The 20,056-nt window shown below is 37.6% G+C and overlaps 1 protein-coding gene across 1 annotated transcript in view; it reads left to right on the top strand.

Moving 5' to 3' along the window:
• SCAI (suppressor of cancer cell invasion) overlaps window positions 1-20,056 on the top strand; it is a 65,066-nt gene that overhangs the window by 24,764 nt on the left and 20,246 nt on the right. The window contains exons 5-12 of the mRNA XM_007450255.1: window positions 7,672-7,768; window positions 8,823-8,921; window positions 9,073-9,225; window positions 10,916-11,017; window positions 11,583-11,684; window positions 12,427-12,505; window positions 14,385-14,484; window positions 16,266-16,347. Coding sequence (XP_007450317.1) covers window positions 7,672-7,768; window positions 8,823-8,921; window positions 9,073-9,225; window positions 10,916-11,017; window positions 11,583-11,684; window positions 12,427-12,505; window positions 14,385-14,484; window positions 16,266-16,347 — 814 coding nt within the window. The remainder of the gene's footprint in view (window positions 1-7,671; window positions 7,769-8,822; window positions 8,922-9,072; window positions 9,226-10,915; window positions 11,018-11,582; window positions 11,685-12,426; window positions 12,506-14,384; window positions 14,485-16,265; window positions 16,348-20,056) is intronic.

Genomic DNA, 20,056 nt, shown 5'->3' with positions numbered 1-20,056 from the left:
TTTCCCTTTTAATATTTATTTATTTTTATTTCTTTATTTTCTTTATCTTTTTGACTGTGTCAGGTCTTAGTTTCAGCACGCAGGATCTTCATTGAGGCAAGCGGGATCTTTCATTGTGGTGCGCGGGCTCTTCTTGTGGCACGCGGGCTTCTCTCTAGTTGTGGCGTGCAGGTTCCAGGGCGTGTGGGCTCTGTAACTGTGGTGCGCGGGCTCCAGAGCACATGGGCTCTGTAGTTCACAGTATGCGGGCTCTCTTGTTGAGACGCATGAGCTCAGTAGTTGTGGCACGGGCTTAGTTGCTCCACGGCATGTGGGATCTTAGTTCCCTGAACCAGGGATTGAACCCGTGTCCCCTGCATTGGAAGGTGGTTTCTTTACCACTGGACCACCAGGGAAATCCCTCTCTTTTCCTTTTAGATGATTACCTTTTCATGGGTGTCCCAGACATATTTGGAGTACAGGTAGATTCCAGATGAGAAGGTAATTATTGAAGAAATCAGGGATCTGCTGGAGAATCTTTATTGCTAGCATTCCAGGAACTGTTGGAATATCTGAAAGTTCTTTCTACTCTCAGCAACAGAACTCACAGTTGTTATGTAAGTGGAAAGATTATATTCTCTTAGAAATAGAAGAAAACATAGTTTTTACCTATTTTTCTAGAGAACACTTTGTGGTTGGCTACCATAAGCTTTCCAGCTAAATAGCAACATTTTGGGGAAAGCCCCACTCTTGTAAATCCCCTTCATTCCCTTGCAAATCTTGTTCAAACTTGTCTAGAGGAGTTTGCTTGAAACAAGTAAGGTGTGGATGCTGAAGTCTACATTTTTCCCCCAAGTCTTTTTGGCCTTACTTCCTCCTTCTATCAGGAAGTTCCATCAATTACTACCCTTTCAGATTTTCTTATGGTTTGCTTCAGATACTTTCACTATAGATGTATTTCCTCCAACTCCCCCTTTTTTTTCATTTATGTTGTCCAATTTGTCTGAATTATTGGTGAGATAAATTATATCCCTAAAAAAATGCAAAACGGCTATGTAACACTTTATGAGTATGAAAAATACATATAAGCAAAGAACTATTTTAAGCAATAGTAAAATACCTTATATAATTCACTCTTCCACATTTTCTAATTTGCCAAAAGGGAAATTGGCCTTAGGTCCCTTGGCTTAAAACCCAACAGTCTGACTTATTAAAATCATTTTCTACACTAATAGCAAACACCACATACGAATTGTTTTCCTGTGCTGCCTCCTAGAGCAGGGTAGACGAACAGAGGTGGGATTATTTGGAACCAGGATGACAAAATCTCTTGCCTTAGTCCACTAACATAGCATCAAAGGACAGTCCAGTCTGTGAAATCTTGACCTTGTTCCCTATACCTTAGGAAGGATTTTGTTCAGTTGGTAAGTTGTTTGTTTCTCAGTTCATCGAGGGCAAGGGGGCCAGTCAAGGTAGCAGTTGGCAGCAGCTGCTAAAATCAACAGCTGGTAGATTAAAACTGAGTAAGAACATATTCCACAATTTCACAGTAGCTTTAAAAAGCAAAAATCTCTCCTCCAAAGGCCAAGTTCTCTCTGCATTGTCTCAGTACCTAAGGACTGTGTCAAAGCCAGGAGGAATGGTATGTTCCAACAATTACCAAGGTGACTGCCTATCACCAAACATACACAACTCTCAGCATGTCCTAATTCCATGTGCATCGTGTTTAGCAGAGGAGACAATAGCACATAATCACTTGTCCTAGAAGCTGCAAACCCTGATGGTTGTAAATGACTAAGGCTGAATCTGGTCAGAGTTAGATCCTGAGAAGGTGGAGTTTCCAAGCACACAGAGGCTGGGGGGAGATATTTCAGTTAGCCACCCGGAAAAACAGTTTCTCAGGCAGATGTGTTAAGGGTCGGCATCTTACAAGTAGTGGTCCTAACAGGTTGGACGAGGCGGCAATTCTGGAGTGCCAGAAGAACTTTGCCAAAGAAAATCATGTCACCTCTAGTGGTGACAGTACTGAAATTTTTTTTTTTTTTTTTGCGGTACACGGGCCTCTCACTCTTGTGGCCTCTCCCATTGTGGAGCACAGGCTCCGGACTCACAGGCTCAGTGGCCATGGCTCACGGGCCTAGCCGCTCCGCGGCATGTGGGATCTTCCCAGACCAGGGCACGAACCTGTGTCCCCTGCATTGGCAGGTGGACTCTCAACCACTGCGCCACCAGGGAAGCCATGAAGTTTTTATTTTTTATTTTCTTAATTTATTTATTTTATTTTTGGCTGCATTGGATCTTGTTGCTGTGCACAGGCTTTCTCTAGTTGCGGTGAGCAGGGCTACTCGTCGTTGCGGTGCGTGGGCTTCTCATTGCGGTGGCTTCTCCTGTTGCGGAGCATGGGCTCTAGGCACAAGTTGTGGCTTGCGGGTTCTAGACTACAGGCTCAGTAGTTGTGATGCACAGGCTTAGTTGCTCTGTGGCATGTGGGATCTTCCCGGACCAGGGCTCAAACCCATGTCCTCTGCATTGGCAGGCAGATTCCTTTTGTTTGTTTGTGTGTTAGTTTCTGCTCTATAACAAACTGAATCAGCTATACATATACATATATCTCCATATCTCCTCCCTGTTGCATGTCCCTCCCACCCTCCCTATCCCACCCCTCTAGGTGGTCACAAAGCACCGAGCTGATCTCCCTGTGCTATATGGCTGCTTCCCACTAGCTATCTATTTTACATTTGGTAGTGTATATATGTCCATGCCACTCTCTCACTTCGTCCCAGCTTACCCTTCCCCCTCCCCATGTCCACAAGTCCATTCTCTACATCTGAGTCTTTATTCCTGTCCTACACCTAGGTTCTTCAGAACCATGTTTTTTTTTTTAGATTCCATATATATGTGTTAGCATACCGTATATGTTTTTCTCTTTCTGACTTACTTCACTCTGTATGACAGACTCTAGGTCCATCCACCTCATGACAAATAACTCAATTTTGTTTCTTTTTATGGCTGAGTAATACTCCATTGTATATATGTGCCACACCTTCTTTATCCATTCATCTGTTGATGGACACTTAGGTTGCTTCCAAGTCCTGGCTATTGTAAATAGAGCTCGCAGGCTAATTCTTAACCACTGTGCCACCAGGGAAGCTCTGAAGTTTTTAATAGTGGAAAATGTGAATCTAAACTTGAAGACCTTGACGCCTCCCAGTCGTGAGCGTCACAGGATGACTTCTTCTGCAGCAGGCAGAAGGCTGTGTGGGTCATCATTCAGGTTTTCAGGCTTGATAGGATAGCCTCTCATGTGTATGAGTGGATAGCAGTTCAACACAGTGGTTTCCAAAATCGAATGCCTCCTCACTTCTGTATGTGTATTTAATACAGGGATCTGCAAACTATGGCCTGGTTTTGTACTGTCTGGTAGCTTAGAATCCTTTTTACATTTTTAAAGGATTGTGAAAAAAGAAAAGTTAAATATGCTATAGACCCCATATTTGGCCTGCAATAACTAAAATATTTAATGTCTGGCCGTTTATAGAAAGTTTGCCAATCCCTGGTTCAGTATATGTTCATGTAGTCTGTGTTACATGATTGTATAATTTATCATATAGTTTCATAGAACCTGTTTTTTTCTCAAAAATTTAATGGAATTGTCTTATTAATATTTTAAGTATGAATTGACATCAACCTCCTACAAATTTTCCTTCCGTTTTGAATTCCACTTCTGACAGTGTGTCAGCCTAGATAATCTAAAATAGTGTCTTCAAAACACCTAGAAGGGGGCTTCCCTGGTGGCGCAGTGGTTGAGAGTCCGCCTGCGGATGCAGGGAACATGGGTTCGTGCCCCAGTCCGGGAAGATCCCACATGCCACGGAGCAGCTGGGCCCGTGAGCCATGGCCGCTGAGCCTGCGCGTCCAAAACACCTAGAAGTACTGGCTAAAAAGGAGAAACCATTGCAGGACTTCCCTGGTGGTGCAGCAGTTAAGAATCCGGCTGCCAGTGCAGGGGACATGGGTTTAATCCGTGGTCTGGGAAGATCCCACATGCCACAGAGCAGCTAAGCCTATGTGCTACAACTACGGAATCCTGTGCGCCTAGAGCCCGTGCTCTGCAACAAAGAGTAGCCACCGCAATGAGAAGCCTGTGCATCTCAGCAAAGAGTGGCCCCTGCCTGCCGCAACTAGAGAAAGCCCACACGCAGCAACGTAGACCCAATGCAGCCAAAAATAAATAAATAAAATAAATAAATTTGGGGCTTCCCTCATGGTGCAGTGGTTGAGAATCCGCCTGCCGGTGCAGCAGGCACAGGTTCCATCCCTGGTCCAGGAAGATCCTGCATGCTGCGGAGCAGCTAAGCCCATGCGCCACAACTACTGAGCCTGCTCTCTAGAGCCCATGAGCCACAACTAAGCCTGTGCTCCGCAACAAGAGAAGCCACCACAATGAGAAGCCTGTGTACTGCAACGAAGAGTAGCCCCCGCTTGCTGCAACCAGAGAAAAGCCTGTGCACAGCAGTGAAGACCCAACGCCAGAAACAATAAATAAATTAAATAAGAATAAATAAAAATTTTAAGATAAATAAATTTATTTTAAAAAATGGATCAACCATCCCTTTAAATGGAAAGCTTAGCTGTCAAGAACGTGAGGGAAATCCCCAGGTCATTAACCCTCTGACCAGTGCTATGACAGCCTTGCAGGGGCATGGTTGGTTTTGGTGACATAAAGGAACTTCTAAGGATTTCTTCAGGAAGAGGAAAACTGAAACTAAAAGGAAGGGATGGTATACAAGGATTCATGAGAAAAAATTATCCCCTTGCTTCCTAAGGAAGCATGGACTTTATAAGACAGTAATCATCTTAATAATGGCTAATTGAGGTTATTAAGATAAAATGGTGCCAAATCCTGGAAAACAACATGAAAGAAGGGAGAAAATAAAGAATTCAACCATACTAGTAAGATCCATTTATTGTTCAGAGGAAGCTTAAAGTAAGTAAAGTTTGCTTATTAAAATATTAAGAAAAATATTTTTAAGGAACATAAGGAGAAGGTGTAAATTCGAAACAGGTAGAAGGGGGAGGAAAGTGAATTATGATCATTACAGTAAAAAGTACGAAAGGAATATATATGAAAAAAAAGTATAATTATAGCACAAAATAATAAAGTAGAAACAAGTCCAAGTACATTGGTAATCATGGTCAATGAAAGTGATCTAAACTTCCTAGGGAAAAGTCAGAGATTATCAGTATGCCTTTTTAAGAAAAATTCAGTAATATACTATCTACGAGAGGTCCTCCAAAGATGTAAGGTACACAGGAAAAGACAAATGAGACAGATACTAAGGGGAAGAAATGCTGCTCTATTTATGTATACATTATTTATATTTAAGGCAGAAAATATTATTAAGGATGGAGCTTTACTTCATAATGATAAAAGGAACAACTCAGGAAAATAAAAAATTTCTAAACTTGTATATGCCCAGTAATGTAGCATAATAATAAACAAAGCAAAAAGTGGCATATTTTCAGGGAGAGATTGATAAATGGTCGCATGTATTGTACATGGAGATTTTTAATATAACATTTAATAATTTATGTGTCAAGAAGATAAGCAACTATAAGATTTGAGTAACATAATTGAAAACTTGTTCTAATGTGCATGAAAGTGCACACGACAATAAGCGAATGCACATAATTTTCAAGCTTATATGAAACTTTTGTGAAGTTGACTTATATTTGCCACAAAAAAATGTTTCAATAATTTTTCAAGTATACGTTGTCTAACGGTGGTGCAATTCCATTAAAAATTAAGAGTGAGACATAGTTTAAAAAAATCATTATGTTAATCAGTAGACACATTTCTAAATAATTCATGGGTCAAAGAGGAATTTAAAAAAATTTTATTATGGGAAATGCGAAACATATACAAAAAATATATTGTTGTAAGGTTATTATATTTGCAATGCAGGATGTGGAAAACAGGAAGTAGAAATTGGAAATGTCCGGTTTGAATTGATGAGGGATAAATATATATATGTATTTTTGGCTACACTGTGAGGCTTGAGGGATATTAGTTCCCCGACCAGGGATTGAACCCAGGCCCTCAGCAGTGAGAGCTCAGAGTCCTAACCACTGGACCGCCAGGGGATTCCAGATAAGGGATAAATATTAAGGGTCAGGCATGAAGAGGTGTAATATAGATTGTAAATAGCCTTTAAAAAGTTAAGGATGTGTGTTGCTATTCCTAGCAATCACGAAAAGAACAGTAATGAAGCAATATAAGTAAGAAGCTGATAGAGGATATAAAATAGAATACTAAAATGTATTTGATTAGCTGAAAAGAAAGCAAGGAGGGAGCAGTAGAGGACCACAAACACAGAAGGGGCAAGTAGAAAACAAATAGCAGGGTGAGAGTTGCAAACTCAGCCAAGGCAACAATAAGGCTAAATGTAAATGGTCTGAGTTCCTGAGTATACAGGGCAGAGATTGTCAAAGTGGATAAAAAAGCAAGGCCTAACTATATATTGTCTACAAAAGATGTGTTACAATGAAAAGACACAGGTACTTGAAAGTAGAGGGATAGAAAAAGATATGGCATACAAATAGTAAGCATAAGAAAACTGGCTTGATTGTATTAACGTTAGAAAAATAAGATTTCAAAACAAAGACTGATCTTCCTAGAAGTCTTTTTGCCTCATATTTTCCTGACTGTTGTCTTCTCATATTTTTTTAATTAAAAAAATTTATTTATTTATTTTTGGCTGCGTTGGGTCTTCGTTGCTGCGCACAGCCTTTCTCTAGTTGTGGCGAGCAGGGGCTACTCTTCATTGTGGTACATGGGCTTCTCAGTGACTTCTTTTTTTTTTTTTTTTTTTTTTTTTTTTTTTTTTTTGGGGGTTGGGGCTCAAGGCATGGTGTTTTTTGTTTTTTTTTTTGTTTTTTTGTCACCCCCACAAACACACCCACGGTATGCGGGCCTCTTACTGTTGTGGCCTCTCCCATCGTGGAGCACAGGCTCCGCGGCCATGGCTCACGGGCCCAGCCGCTCCGCGGCACGTGGGATCTTCCTGGACCGGGGCACAAACCCATGTCGCCTGCATCGGCAGGCAGACTCTCAACCACTGCGCCACCAGGGAAGCCCTTAATTTTTTTTATTGGGGTATAGTTGTTTTACAGTGTTGTGTTAGTTTCTACTGTAACGTCTTCTGTATAGTCTTAACTTAAACATTACTCTGGCTAAGACGCCTTCTCTCACCCAAGATCCTGTCCTGTGGGCTCAAATTGAAATCATTGTAATATTTTGTAATATTACATCATTGTAATATTTATTCCACTATTTTAAGTATTTATCTGTCTCCTCTACATTTTAAATACTTTTCTGTCTGTAAGATCTGTGAGGGAAGGGACTGTGTCTATAGTTTTTTTTTTTTCAATCATTCTAATCTAGCACTTAGCATAGTGCCTGATGCATCTAAGTTTCAATAGATACTTCTTGAATGAATTTAATATATTAATGAACAATGTAATGAACCATTGAGTAAGAAATGTGTTAAAACACTATAGGTTATATGAAGCAATGTTTATAACTGTGCAAAATAGTATCAAAAGAGTTTAAAAAGCTATCAGAAAGTTAGAAAAATCAAAAAGCATATTTTTTTAAAATGTCATGAATGATTTTCCATTTTTCTACCATAGACCTGAATTGGTAGTTAAGAAGCTACGATACTATGCAAGATTTATAGTAGTTTGTCTTCTTCTCAACAAAATGGATGTTGTAAAGGATCTGGTGAAGGTAAATGTACTTTAAAATAATTAAAATCCTAATCTCTCATTGTCTGTGGATAATTTTGTTTTTTAAAAATAGATTTAAGGTTAAAATAATTTTGATATATCTAAATCATTACAACTTTGAGAGTATGGTAACTTATGATAAGGGTAATGGTAAAAAATTTTTCCAACTCTTCATATTTCAAATACACCAGAGATAATTGTCTTAATTTCTTACTTTTGTCCCCTCAGTTTATTTTACATTTCATCACCCATCAATGAATGGTTGGCAAATGCAAACAAAAGTTAAAATATTTGGTTTAAGAAAATAATTGAAAAGTTAGGTCAAGAAAAATGTTTTACGAAGGTGTGAATGAGTTTTGATTTTTCCTCCCTTTAGTATGTCTGCATCACTCTATCCTTCATTACCTTGGGTAATTAAGAGTTAGCTGCATTCTAGATTCACTTAATATCTGTAATTATTGCATGCTACATTCTGGTTACACTCTGTATTCAGTTAGTGGTTTCAATGGCATACTTCTTGATTTTTTGGTGCTCGAGTATAACATGCTAGTTTTTGCTTTTTTTTTTTTTATTGAAGTATAGTTAATTTACAGTATTGTGTTATTTTCAGGTGTACAGCAAAGTGATTCAGTATAACATGCTAGTTTTGACAAGCCTTCTTCCTCCATCCCCAGTTACTAATAAGATTATTTCCAAAAGAAATAGTATGATATAAATACAAAGAATTTATATTTATTTTTTTTAATGTTAAAATTTGGGGGGTTTACCTTTAAGAGTTTCCTGTTAATAAAGTCATTGCTGATGTAGCACTGAGTAGGTATGGGTCACTGTGGATTTCTATGAAGATCTTATTGATGTGTTATCATTTTGGAGTTTTTGATTTTGAAGCAAGCCCATGTAATTTTCACTCTGTTTTGGTTATAACTGGGACCGTATATTGATAATAATCAAACTTCTTAACTGTATCAGTTTCTGTCAGGAGTATGGTACAATATACAATGTATTTTTATGGTTTTTTTCTATAACCATTTCTCTTCGTGATATTGTAAAATCAGGAACTCTCGGATGAAATTGAAGATTATACTCACCGCTTTAATACTGAAGATCAAGTGGAATGGAACCTGGTGCTTCAAGAAGTAGCAGCTTTCATTGAGGTCAGTTCTTGACAAGAAAGGTTGTCCTAATTACGTATGTAAATGCATATGTGGTATACTTTTTTACTATGTGTATATGTCAAAAAGAAGGAATAACTTCTTATATTGACATTTTGTCTTGGCCATCAACCACTTACTGCTTTTTCTCCAGGCAGACCCTGTGATGGTATTAAATGATGATAATACCATTGTTATCACGTCTAATCGCCTAGCTGAAACAGGAGCCCCATTGCTGGAACAGGGCATGATTGTGGGACAGTTGTCTCTGGCTGATGCACTCATTATTGGTAATTGTAATAACCAGGTAAAGAATTGTGAAGGAATTATGCTTAAAATTCACTTTGAAAAATAGTACTTTTGATTGTTACAGAATTATTTCATTGTAAATATCCTAACATCCATTTGCTAGGAAATAGTTAATTAAATTATGCTGTGTCTATATATGGACTGTACTATAGACATTTAAATGGTTTAGAAAGAATTTTTAATCACAGAAGATACTTATGATATGGCAAGTGAAAATAATATGGACCTATGTAAACAGAATTATTTTATTGTATATGTTAAAATGTCTACGTATAATACATATATGCACAAGAAAAAGACAAGGAAGAAATTTACCAATATCATAAAAGATTTATCTCTAAAAAATTTAGCAAAATTTTAAGTGATTTTTATTTTCTTCCTTACAACTTTCTACATCTGTATATTGCCTTTACAATCAGGCAAAAATGGGGGAGGGGTTATTTTTAAGTACATTTGTCAAAAGCAAATTTCAGATATTTTTTCATGACAGAATAGTCCCATGACAATGAGGATTTAAGGCACTAGAACTGTAATTTACTGAAAATTATGGGATATTGGAAAAGTCACCAGTTGGATACACTTTTCTATATGTATTACTTACACAAGTTTTAATTTTGGATCCTTCCCTTACATCTATCATTTTTGTTGTTGTTAACTTTTTCTTATAATTCTCCAATTTTGGATTTTAAAGCTTTAATTTGCAAATTTCTAAATTAAAACCTTGCCTACATGAAGTTCTGTAGAAGTATTATTCAAAATAGAAAAGGAGGGGACTTCCCTGGTGGTCCAGTGGTAAAGAATCTGCCTTACAATGCAGATGACTTGGGTTCAATCCCTAGTCGGGGAACTAAGATCCCACATGCCACAGAGCAACTAAGCCCAGCGCGCCAAAACGACTGAGCTCGCGTGCCTCACCGAGAGAGCCTGCGTGCCGGAAACTATAGAGCCCACGCGCCCCAGATCCCGCGCGCCACAACTAGAGAAGAGAAAACCTGCACGTCACAGCTAGAGAGAAACCGGCACACTGCAGTGTGTGTGCGGAGCCTGCATGCCACAACTGAGACCCGACGCAGCCAAAAATAAATAAAAAATAAGTTGTTAAAAACAAAACAAAAAAACAAAATAGAAAAGGATACAGTCTTTTCTCTTTTTCTTTTTTTTTGCCGTGCCACGCGGCTTGTGGGGTCTTAGTTCCCCAACCCAGGGCCCCGGCAGTCAGAGCTCCATGTCCTAACCACTGGACCTCCAGGCAATTCTCAGGATTCAACCTTAAACATTATGTAGTGCAAAAATGTAATGAAGTGATTTTAAAATGGGCCATAGTCATATTTCAGCCTGGCTGGTTTGCCAAAAGTTAACATGTTTTATGGGATCTAATATAGGTCTCTGTGTTTACGTGACTACTTTTTGTTTTTAAAAATACCTATGGAAATTGATGGATTGATAGAAGTATTGATAGATGGAGCGAGACGTGATGAAGCAAATATAGAAAAATGTTGATGTTATAGGATCAAGCTATTGAGCATAAGGGTGTCACTGCACAATTTTTTTAACTTTCTGTCTTTTGAAATTTTTTGGAATAAAATATCCAATGTCATCAGGTACACACGAAAGTCAAGAGTAACAATATGATTAAACACTTCAAGGTCTGCGTACTGCATTAACGGTCAGGTTTGTTTTCCTTGCAGGTTAAGTTCAGTGAACTAACTGTTGACATGTTCCGGATGTTACAAGCCCTGGAAAGGGAGCCAATGAATTTAGCTTCCCAGATGAATAAACCAGGAATGCAGGTGACCTTCTCCCTACATCTGCAATTTGCTGCTTCTGCTCCTCATGGAATGCTATTATTCAGCGAAAGCCATGAGTGTGAATAAAGAATTCTCCTGATGAGACGCAGGAGAAATACATAAGCATAATGCTAATTAAAAAAAGATATTTAATGAAAAGGATAGTAAAAATAGGCATTGATAATTCATATGTCAACTACAGTTGGTATAGTCATCCGTCTGTATCCACAGGGGATTGGTTCCAGGACCCCCGTGGATAAACCCTCAGATGCTCAGGTCCCTTATTTAAAGTGGTATAGTGTTTACATACAACCTATGCACATCCTCTCGTATGCTTTGAATCATTTCTAGATTACTTATAACATCTAATAGAATGTAAATTATATGTAAATAGTTGTAAATACAATGTAAATGTTATGTAAATAGTTGCTGGTGCACAGCAAATTCAAGTTTTGCTTTTTGGAACTTTCTAGAATTTTTTTTCTAAATGTTTTTGATCCGTGGTTGGGTGAATCCACGGATGCAGAGGACCGACTGTATGTGCATTGTTTTCTGTGTGTAAATATAGGAATCAGCTGACAAGCCTACCAGGCGAGAAAACCCCCACAAGTACCTGCTCTACAAACCAACGTTCAGCCAACTATACACATTCTTAGCAGCATCTTTTAAGGTATCTATCATCCAGTACTTTTTAGTATATGGGGAAAGTGTGCCTTAAATGGAATCTGAGAGTCACTCTTCTCTTTGAATATTTGAGTCAAGAATTTAGGAAAAATATGAAAATGAAAACTGCCTTAGAATATCCTAATCATAGCTATTTTTGGAATGGAAATTGCTTATTATGTTATGAATGTTCCCTACCATTAATTAATGAGAATATTGATTAATTTTCATTCTCCTTTCTCCGGGTTTTTCTTGCTAAACTGCTTTAGGCATAATAGTCAATGCAGAACTGAAAAACAGGAGCAGATTTTATAGGCGTGTTCTATAAATAGAACAGCCACCTGAATGGTGGTTCTGGGAAACATTTTGGTCGTCTGAAAGAACCATGAGTAGGGAATTCCTCTCAGTTTATATAGAGAAAGGCACGGATGGAAGTTTGTCTTTTAGACCCATAGTCAGGATCTTTACTTCTCCATCTTAAGTTTTCCAGAGAACGTTCTTTAAATGATGGGGTTTTGAAGCAGAGATTGTCTTCAAAACTTTTGGCAATAGTTATAGGTTAATAATGAATCTTTGCTGTGTAGACAGTTATAAGTTGGAACTAGCAAGAGTGACTTTTCTCTTGGAGGAGACCATTATATGTTAAATTAGGTTCTTGTTTTCCCTTCAACTTTAAAATGTCATGAACTTTCAATAAAACTGTTGTTTTCTGTTTGTCATTTTGTATATGTGATTTTCTTTAATTTCAGGAGCTGCCTGCCAATAGTGTCCTTCTGATTTACCTGTCAGCCACTGGTGTTTTCCCCACAGGTCGTTCTGATAGTGAAGGTACAATAAAGGAATGCTCCCTGTCGTGAGCAGGACTTGAATTCTCTTTATTTTCTACAAGGCGATGGCCCATAGCCCACAATCTCAGGCTTTCTAGAGAGGCTCCCAAATTTGAAACCTGGTCTATTTGCTGAATCGGCAATCTTGTAGATACCCCAGTCTGTTTTATTTGCTGAAATATTATATGGTAAAGTTAAAAAAAATCAGCAAATTCACATACTACATGCATGCCTCTCTAACCGATTTGCCAAAAGCAAACATATATGTGCATGGAATAACCGAGCCTAATTATCTACTTCACATCGTTGAATTTTTCTGAGCCTTTAGTGTGTTAGGGAATCTGGTCAGCGGCTTCACTGTGGCTGAAAGTCTTGTAGAAATCAGTGCACTTTTGTAACTGTGAAAGTTCAAGTCCTTGATATGATTTTATTTTGTGTCCTTTCTTTGGTTTTATGGATTCAATCTGTAGAATATTGGGATGCTATTTTAGAATAAAAACTTGAAGCTGTCCAGAACATGTGAGTCCAGAATATATGAAATTGGTTGAAATAGATGAGTAGCTTGGATGTAAACAAGGCAATTAAATCTTTACCTGGACAAAAAAAAATTGTTCTTAACATCCTTAACATTTTCCTCCTCATTTGTTTGTTGAAATTTGCATTCCTTTATACAGTGCATGTCCCTGCCATCTTCCTTGCATGACCTACAGATCCTCTTAAAGTGTTAAAATGAAAACAAAACAAAATAAATCTCTCTTCATTGCAGTGATTTTTTTAAGGGATAAAATATAACACTTACTATTAAAAGTGATGCAAAATCAGGGCTTCCCTGGTGGCGCAGTGGTTGAGAGTCTGCCTGCCGATGCAGGGGACACGGGTTCGTGCCCCGGTCCGGGAAGATCCCACATGCCGCGGAGCAGCTGGGCCCGTGAGCCATGGCTGCTGAGCCTGTGCGTCCGGAGCCTGTTCTCTGCAGTGGGAGAGGCCACAACAGTGAGAGGCCTGCGTACCGCAAAAAAAAAAAAAAAGTGATGCAAAATCATAAATACTTTAATTTTTTGGTGATAAAGTTAGTACTTTTATTTATAAATAATTATTTCCGTATCTTATACACTATTGAATCAGATTTTCTGGGCTCCACCTAATGTATTGATCTCTTGTTTTACTTTTTTCAAAGTACAGTAGTTACTAACTGAATGGTCCTTTGAGAGAGATTATTCCTAACATCCCACAGTTGCTGTTCCATTTACACAAGAGTTTATTTAACTAACTGATAGGACCAGTGGGAAAAGGCTAATTCCCAAACCGGAATTACAGTGGTTGATGTAATAATAATGATAATGGATTTTTTCCTACACTGGTATTTGGTAATTCTTTTCTTAAAAATGAAGTTTTTGTCAGTGAGAATTTTCAAGTTCCATTCAAAAATTTCCCTACATTTTACAATTAGTGGCCCTCTTAAAATTATATTTAAGAAATTATTAGGACTTCATTCTGCAACTTTCTTACTTAAATAATTTTGTTGAACTTGAGATTTTAGTTTTGCTTGAAATGAGAAGATCATTTTGAACATCCCAGATCTCCATCTCTTTTTTACCCAGAAAAATGGGATGCAGTAGATTCTTGTTTTGTTTCTCATTATAATCTGAAGAACTGATGAAGATGGTCAGATGATCTTTTAAAATATTGGAACAGGCAACATGCTGAAATCATTTAAATGCTATGTTAAACTAAAATGTTAAATTTTCAATTAATAAAAATGTTTTGTAATTGTCTTCCATTTGTATCAATGAAAGATTCACCCAACACCTTTGTGTTTGAACATCAGATCAATGCTACTCTCCAATTGAAGTCTAGGATTCTTCCCTTTCTTTTTATAGGTCCTTATGATTTTGGAGGGGTACTTACTAACAGTAACCGGGATATTATAAATGGAGATGCCATCCACAAACGAAATCAGTCCCACAAGGAAATGCACTGGTATGTATTATAAAAATTATAGTTCTCTCTTATAAAATATTAAGTAAAATGGAATGTTCCCTTAGACTGCTATTCATAACACTTATTTGGATTCCAGCAATATCTCAGGCTCTGACTATCTTAGGCAATTAGAATTGTTGGTTAATATTTATTTTACAATTTTTTATTGAGTATGTATTATATGTCAGGAACTATTCAATCACTGGACATCTGTTCATTCAAGTTGGAGGAGACAATAAATATATACATAAATAATAAGTCAGGACATGATGCATGTTAATATCAAAATAAGCTTTTTAAAATTAATTAATTTTATTTTTGGCTGTGTTGGGCTTTGTTGCTGCGCACGGGCTTTTCTCTAGTTGCGGCGAGAGGGGCTACTCTTTGTTGTGTTGCGTGGGCTTCTCATTGCAGTGGCTTCTTTTGTTGCGGAGCACAGGCTCTAGGTGCACGGGCTTCAGTAGTTGTGGCACACAGGCTCAGTAGTTGTGGCTCGCAGGCTCTAGAGTGCAGGCTCAGTAGTTGTGGTGCACGGGCTTAGTTGCTCTGCGGCATGTGGGATCTTCCCGGACCAGGGCTCGAACCCATGTCCCCTGCATTGGCAGGCGGATTCTTAACCCTGTGCCACCAGGGAAGCCCAATATAAGCTTTTTTTTTTCCCCCAATGTAAGCTTTTTAATATAAGGTTATGTTGGTGTGATATAGCAAAAATGAAGTTAGCTGTATGATTTCAAGGAGATTTCATCCATGAAAGTTTGCTCAGTGCATTCACTGGTTGGGCCATTATGGGCTCTAAAATTTCCCTAGCTGAGAGAGAGCAGTCTCATTATAGAGGAAACTGGACTTGCTTGAAACTGCATTTCTAATAGCACTTTACATAAAAATATAACTCTTCATATCAAAGAGTGGGGAAGGGAGGGCAGAGGGAAATGTTTCAAATTACACGTATAATAGCTAATGGTCCCCAAGCCATGTGTTGGTGCTATAGTTGACCATAGTTGTAAATGATTTATATCAGAAAAACTTGTATTGAAATATATTGGGGTTTGATGATATTGCTCATTGACAACATCATTTTGTATATTTACATTAATATTTATAAATTACCCACATTGTCCACCAACCATGGGAAAGAGCATGCACACCAAAATTGTGACCTTAAGCAGTGGCTCTCAAATGCATGTTACTGGACTTTAGCCTTCTGTGGGCCACAGTGAATCTGTATCTTTAACAATCACCCCAGCTGATTCTGATGCACATGTCCAGAGGAAATGTAGATTATAGAAAGGGAGCCCCTGCTTATTGTCTGCAATATTAAGATATAGCTTAAAATAATAAAAATGTTTAAAATGGATATGGATTTTGAAAGATTCATTGAAATAGAAATCTGGTTGTGTTTTTACATCTTGTTTTCAGAACATGTTCTTAGGAGGAACTTTTAAATACTAAGTAAGTCCCTAAATGCTGACTTCTCAGATTTTCATGTGTATTTATTAATCCATCTTTAAATATATTAATATATATATTAAATATATAGACTTCTCTTTAGCTTGAATATTCTTGAATAATAATTATGTTTGAATTTTTTTTTCCCAAATAAAACTGTTAACTTGTCTACCCCTACTATACAAACTTTTTTGGCCTTTTACTTAATTAATCTTTGTTTTTCTCCCAGTGCTGTAACAAAAAGGAGATGTGAGCAGACCAAACTGATGAACAAGATTTCTGAGACTTGGCTGATAAAGTTATACAGTCATTCATTGTTACTCTTGTTTTCCCAGCCTTCATCCTGGAGATCTCTATCCTTTCACAAGGAAGCCCCTGTTCATCATTGTGGATTCATCCAATAGTGTTGCGTATAAGGTGAGTTCCATGAGTGCTATTCCACGTTAGGCACTATGGCACCACCCTGAGGTAACCAATCTGAACATGTGCCTTTTTATTTTGCTTTATTTTATTTAATTTTACACAGTTTGTATTTAGTCTTTCTTTTCTTTTGAGGTTGTGCATGCTAGTCAGGATCTGGTGCTATGAATAGAAACAAGAAGAAAACGCATGAATGGACACTCAGTGGAAAATAATAAATCCTCCTGCAGGAAAAAAAATTCAAGATTTCCAAGATCACTGGTGGGAGGTTTATTTTTGTTATATAACCCAGAATAGTTTTCTTTTATAGAGGTTGAAGTATATGGGAACATTTTATTTTCTAGTTTTCAAACTTTTTCCCCTCTATACACTGAGCTACTATAGTTTAAGTGGAATTTCTATCCCATGTTATAGAGTTATATTCATTGAATATCAGCACAAATTGTTTTAGATGCACTTATTATTGTTTTTTTTTAATTTGTGACAGTAAGTAAAAAAAGATGACCCTGAATTCTGAAATAAGTAACAGGGACTTAACGTGAAAATCCTTTCTTTTATATTTTGCTATTGAAGCAATGGTTTTCAATTATTGTATAAAGAATGGCAGCAGTGAGACACTTTAAAGTTGGATGTTAGAATTCACACAATAGCAATTTACAGGAAAATGAAAACAGAATTTTTGGAGCCCTTTGTATGTGGTTGGAATATTTCATTAGTGGACAGTATGCTCAGAAATATGCTGGAAACACAGATCTGCCAATTAAAATTATTTCTATTGTGCGTGTTTATATAATTAGATGGGGAAGCAAACGTTAATAGGTTTATTTCAGGAGAGCAATAGAAATGTCTGGTAGCCAAAAAAGCCGACCCCAAGCATATTTTTCCATCTAATTTTCATGCTTAGTTTCACTTTTTAAAGTCGGAATTCCAAGAGCATCCATCCCACCCTACATTGTTCAGCATGTTTCTTGCTACCCATTTTGTCAAGTTTAACGTTACAACTTTTGATTTTTAGGAAAACTAGCTATGTACTCTCTTAAATTGTGAGTGTGCTGTTGTCAGTTTTAATCTTTTTGAGAGGGTGAGAGGCTGCTAAAGGAAAAGGTTTATTGGCTACCCCATTTAAACATAAAATCAGAAGAGTCCAGGCATTTTGTGTCTTCACAGAATTCAGAAAAAGCATTCTGTGCCTTTGTCAATGAAAAGGAAACATTTGCTACAGTTAAACGATGTAAAAGAATGTGTTGATGCACAGTAAGCAAGTGTATTGCTTACTATGATCTAGCATGCATTGACAGTATTTTCACAATCTATTAATTTCTCTCAATTTAATTGGACATTATTTGATACCATCTTTTATAATCTCAAGAATATCATTCATGTTATGTACCTGCTATTTCCAGAGTGTCGTTTGGATGTAGACTGCGTATTGGATGATGATTTTGAAAAAACACCATTGTGCATAATTGGAATTATGTCTCATGATTTAATTCTAAATTTCAATATCCCAACACCCAGGATAACAGTGGAATAATAGAACGATTTCTGTGTGTGTTTGGTGTTGATGGCACATGCAGTATCACTCCTCTAAAAAATTAAATTGTCAAGAACATTCTGATCTTTAGAAATGAAATGGGGAGCCCATGTGCAGTAGGCAAATAAGAGCGTGACATAGACTAATTTGGTCTTTTAAAAAACTAGTTAATGCCTCTGAATCAAGTGTGCAGTTCTCTGTGTTAACATATGAAAGTGTCTGACATTTACTTTTCCCACAAAGCATGTAAAAATTCTTAAACTATCATTTTGCAAGTTTCTAATGAAAAAGAACTGGGTGACATGTATTATTTCTTCAGTACATACGTTGTTATATCCATTTCATCCATATGAATGTTTTATGAACATATATGTGTTTTCTAAATGTTTCTTCTTGTAAATACAAACACTTCATGTTATTTCTTCATTTCAGTATTACTTTTTAATTTTTATGAAAGTAACTCATCCATATAGTTGAAAGCTGTAGTTCTTTCTGTGCATCAGAAACATTCAGAGCCCTCTTCAAAACCACTTGTACCTGGGTCCCAACTCCTGTGATTCTAATTTGCTTGGCCTGGGGTGGGTCTCAGGTATCAGCATAATTCCCTTGTGTGGTCAGGGTGAGATCTACTCAGCCAAGTTCTGCCAGGAGTTACTAACAAGAGCAGTCTCCCGCTCTCATGCCCTACCCCTGTTTGCCTCTTCCCAGAGGCTACCATTTACATCTGTTTTAGTTAATTATTTTGGTATTTAACCATTATTTTTCTAAATCACATGCTGGTATTGATATTTCTTGATTCTTAAAGAAATATCTTTATTTCTTGTATTTCTTAAAATACATGTTTTAAGCAGCATGTGTTGATATCCCATTATGGAAGAAAAATTTAGCTCTCTTTCCCCTTCCTATCCCCATTTCATATTCATACCTTTTATAACTTTTATCCACACAATAGACATATCATAATTTTGATTCACTGAATATTTAGTGCTTATATTATTATGACTATACAATGCTTTTAACATCTAAGCCACATAGTAAACTTTTTCTTTTCTATGCAACTTTCTACTTTTCCTGGAGCAAATAATGTTATCTTGCGCCTGATTCTTTTTTTTTTTTTTTGAACACCTTTATTGAGGTATTTTGGCATACAATATTTAAAGTGTACTGCTCATTAAGGTTTTTTTTAAAATTAATTTATTTATTTATGGCTGTGCTGGGTCTTTGTTTCTGTGTGAGGGCTTTCTCTAGTTGCGGAGAGCGGGGGCCACTCTTCATCGCGGTGCGCGGGCCTCTCTTGTTGCAGAGCACAGGCTCCAGACGCGCAGGCTCAGTAGTTTTGGCTCATGGGCCTAGTTGCTCCGTGGCACGTGGGATCTTCCGGGCCCAGGGCTTGAACCTGTGTCCCCTGCATTGGCAGGCGGATTCTTAACCACTGCGCCACTAGGGAAGCCCCTGCCTGATTCTTTTTTCTGAACTTATCACAGATTCAACCCCAAGCTCCTCACCAGTTGCTTAATCTTCTTTCAGGTTGTTCAGATGCATCATTCTCTTAATTTTATCTTTGGGATGAATTCTCTCCCAAAGCCTCTGGACTGGCGCCCTCTACATGTACTGCACAGCTCTCCTCTCTGAACCTCTTTTCATTATTATTCTGGGAATTCTTCATCTCTCTTCTATATTGGAATCCCTGTTTCCTGAATCCTATGTCTTCTTCTTGGACACTCTCATTTACTCTCTCATTTTGGTTTATTCTCTAATTTTACTGTAGCATCTCCAGCAAAATGGAGCTTTCTGAGAAAGGGTGAATATGAGGTAAAATATTTGAAGTCTTGCACTTCTGCAAATGTTTTTGATTTACCATCACACTTAAATGGTAGTTTTGGTATTGATTAGAAATTATTTCCCTTCAAAATTTGGAAGGCATTGTTCCATTGCTTTCTAGCTTCCAGTATTCCTTAAGAAGTACAAAGCATTCTAATTCTGAGTTCTTTATGTGACTTGTTTTCAGTCCCTGGAAATATATAGGATCTTCTCTTTGTCTCCAGTGTTTTTCAGCTTCTTAACAGAGTGCCCTGGTCTGGGTTTACTTTTTTTTTTTTTTTTTTTTTTCTTGCGTTATGCGGGCCTCTCACTGCCGCGGCCTCTCCCATCCGTGGAGCACAGGCTCCGGAC

The sequence above is a fragment of the Lipotes vexillifer genome, unplaced genomic scaffold (genome assembly GCF_000442215.2).
Source record: "Lipotes vexillifer unplaced genomic scaffold, Lipotes_vexillifer_v1.1 scaffold890, whole genome shotgun sequence".
Taxonomy (NCBI): domain Eukaryota; kingdom Metazoa; phylum Chordata; class Mammalia; order Artiodactyla; family Lipotidae; genus Lipotes; species Lipotes vexillifer.
This window is presented reverse-complemented; position numbering and strand designations above follow the sequence as displayed.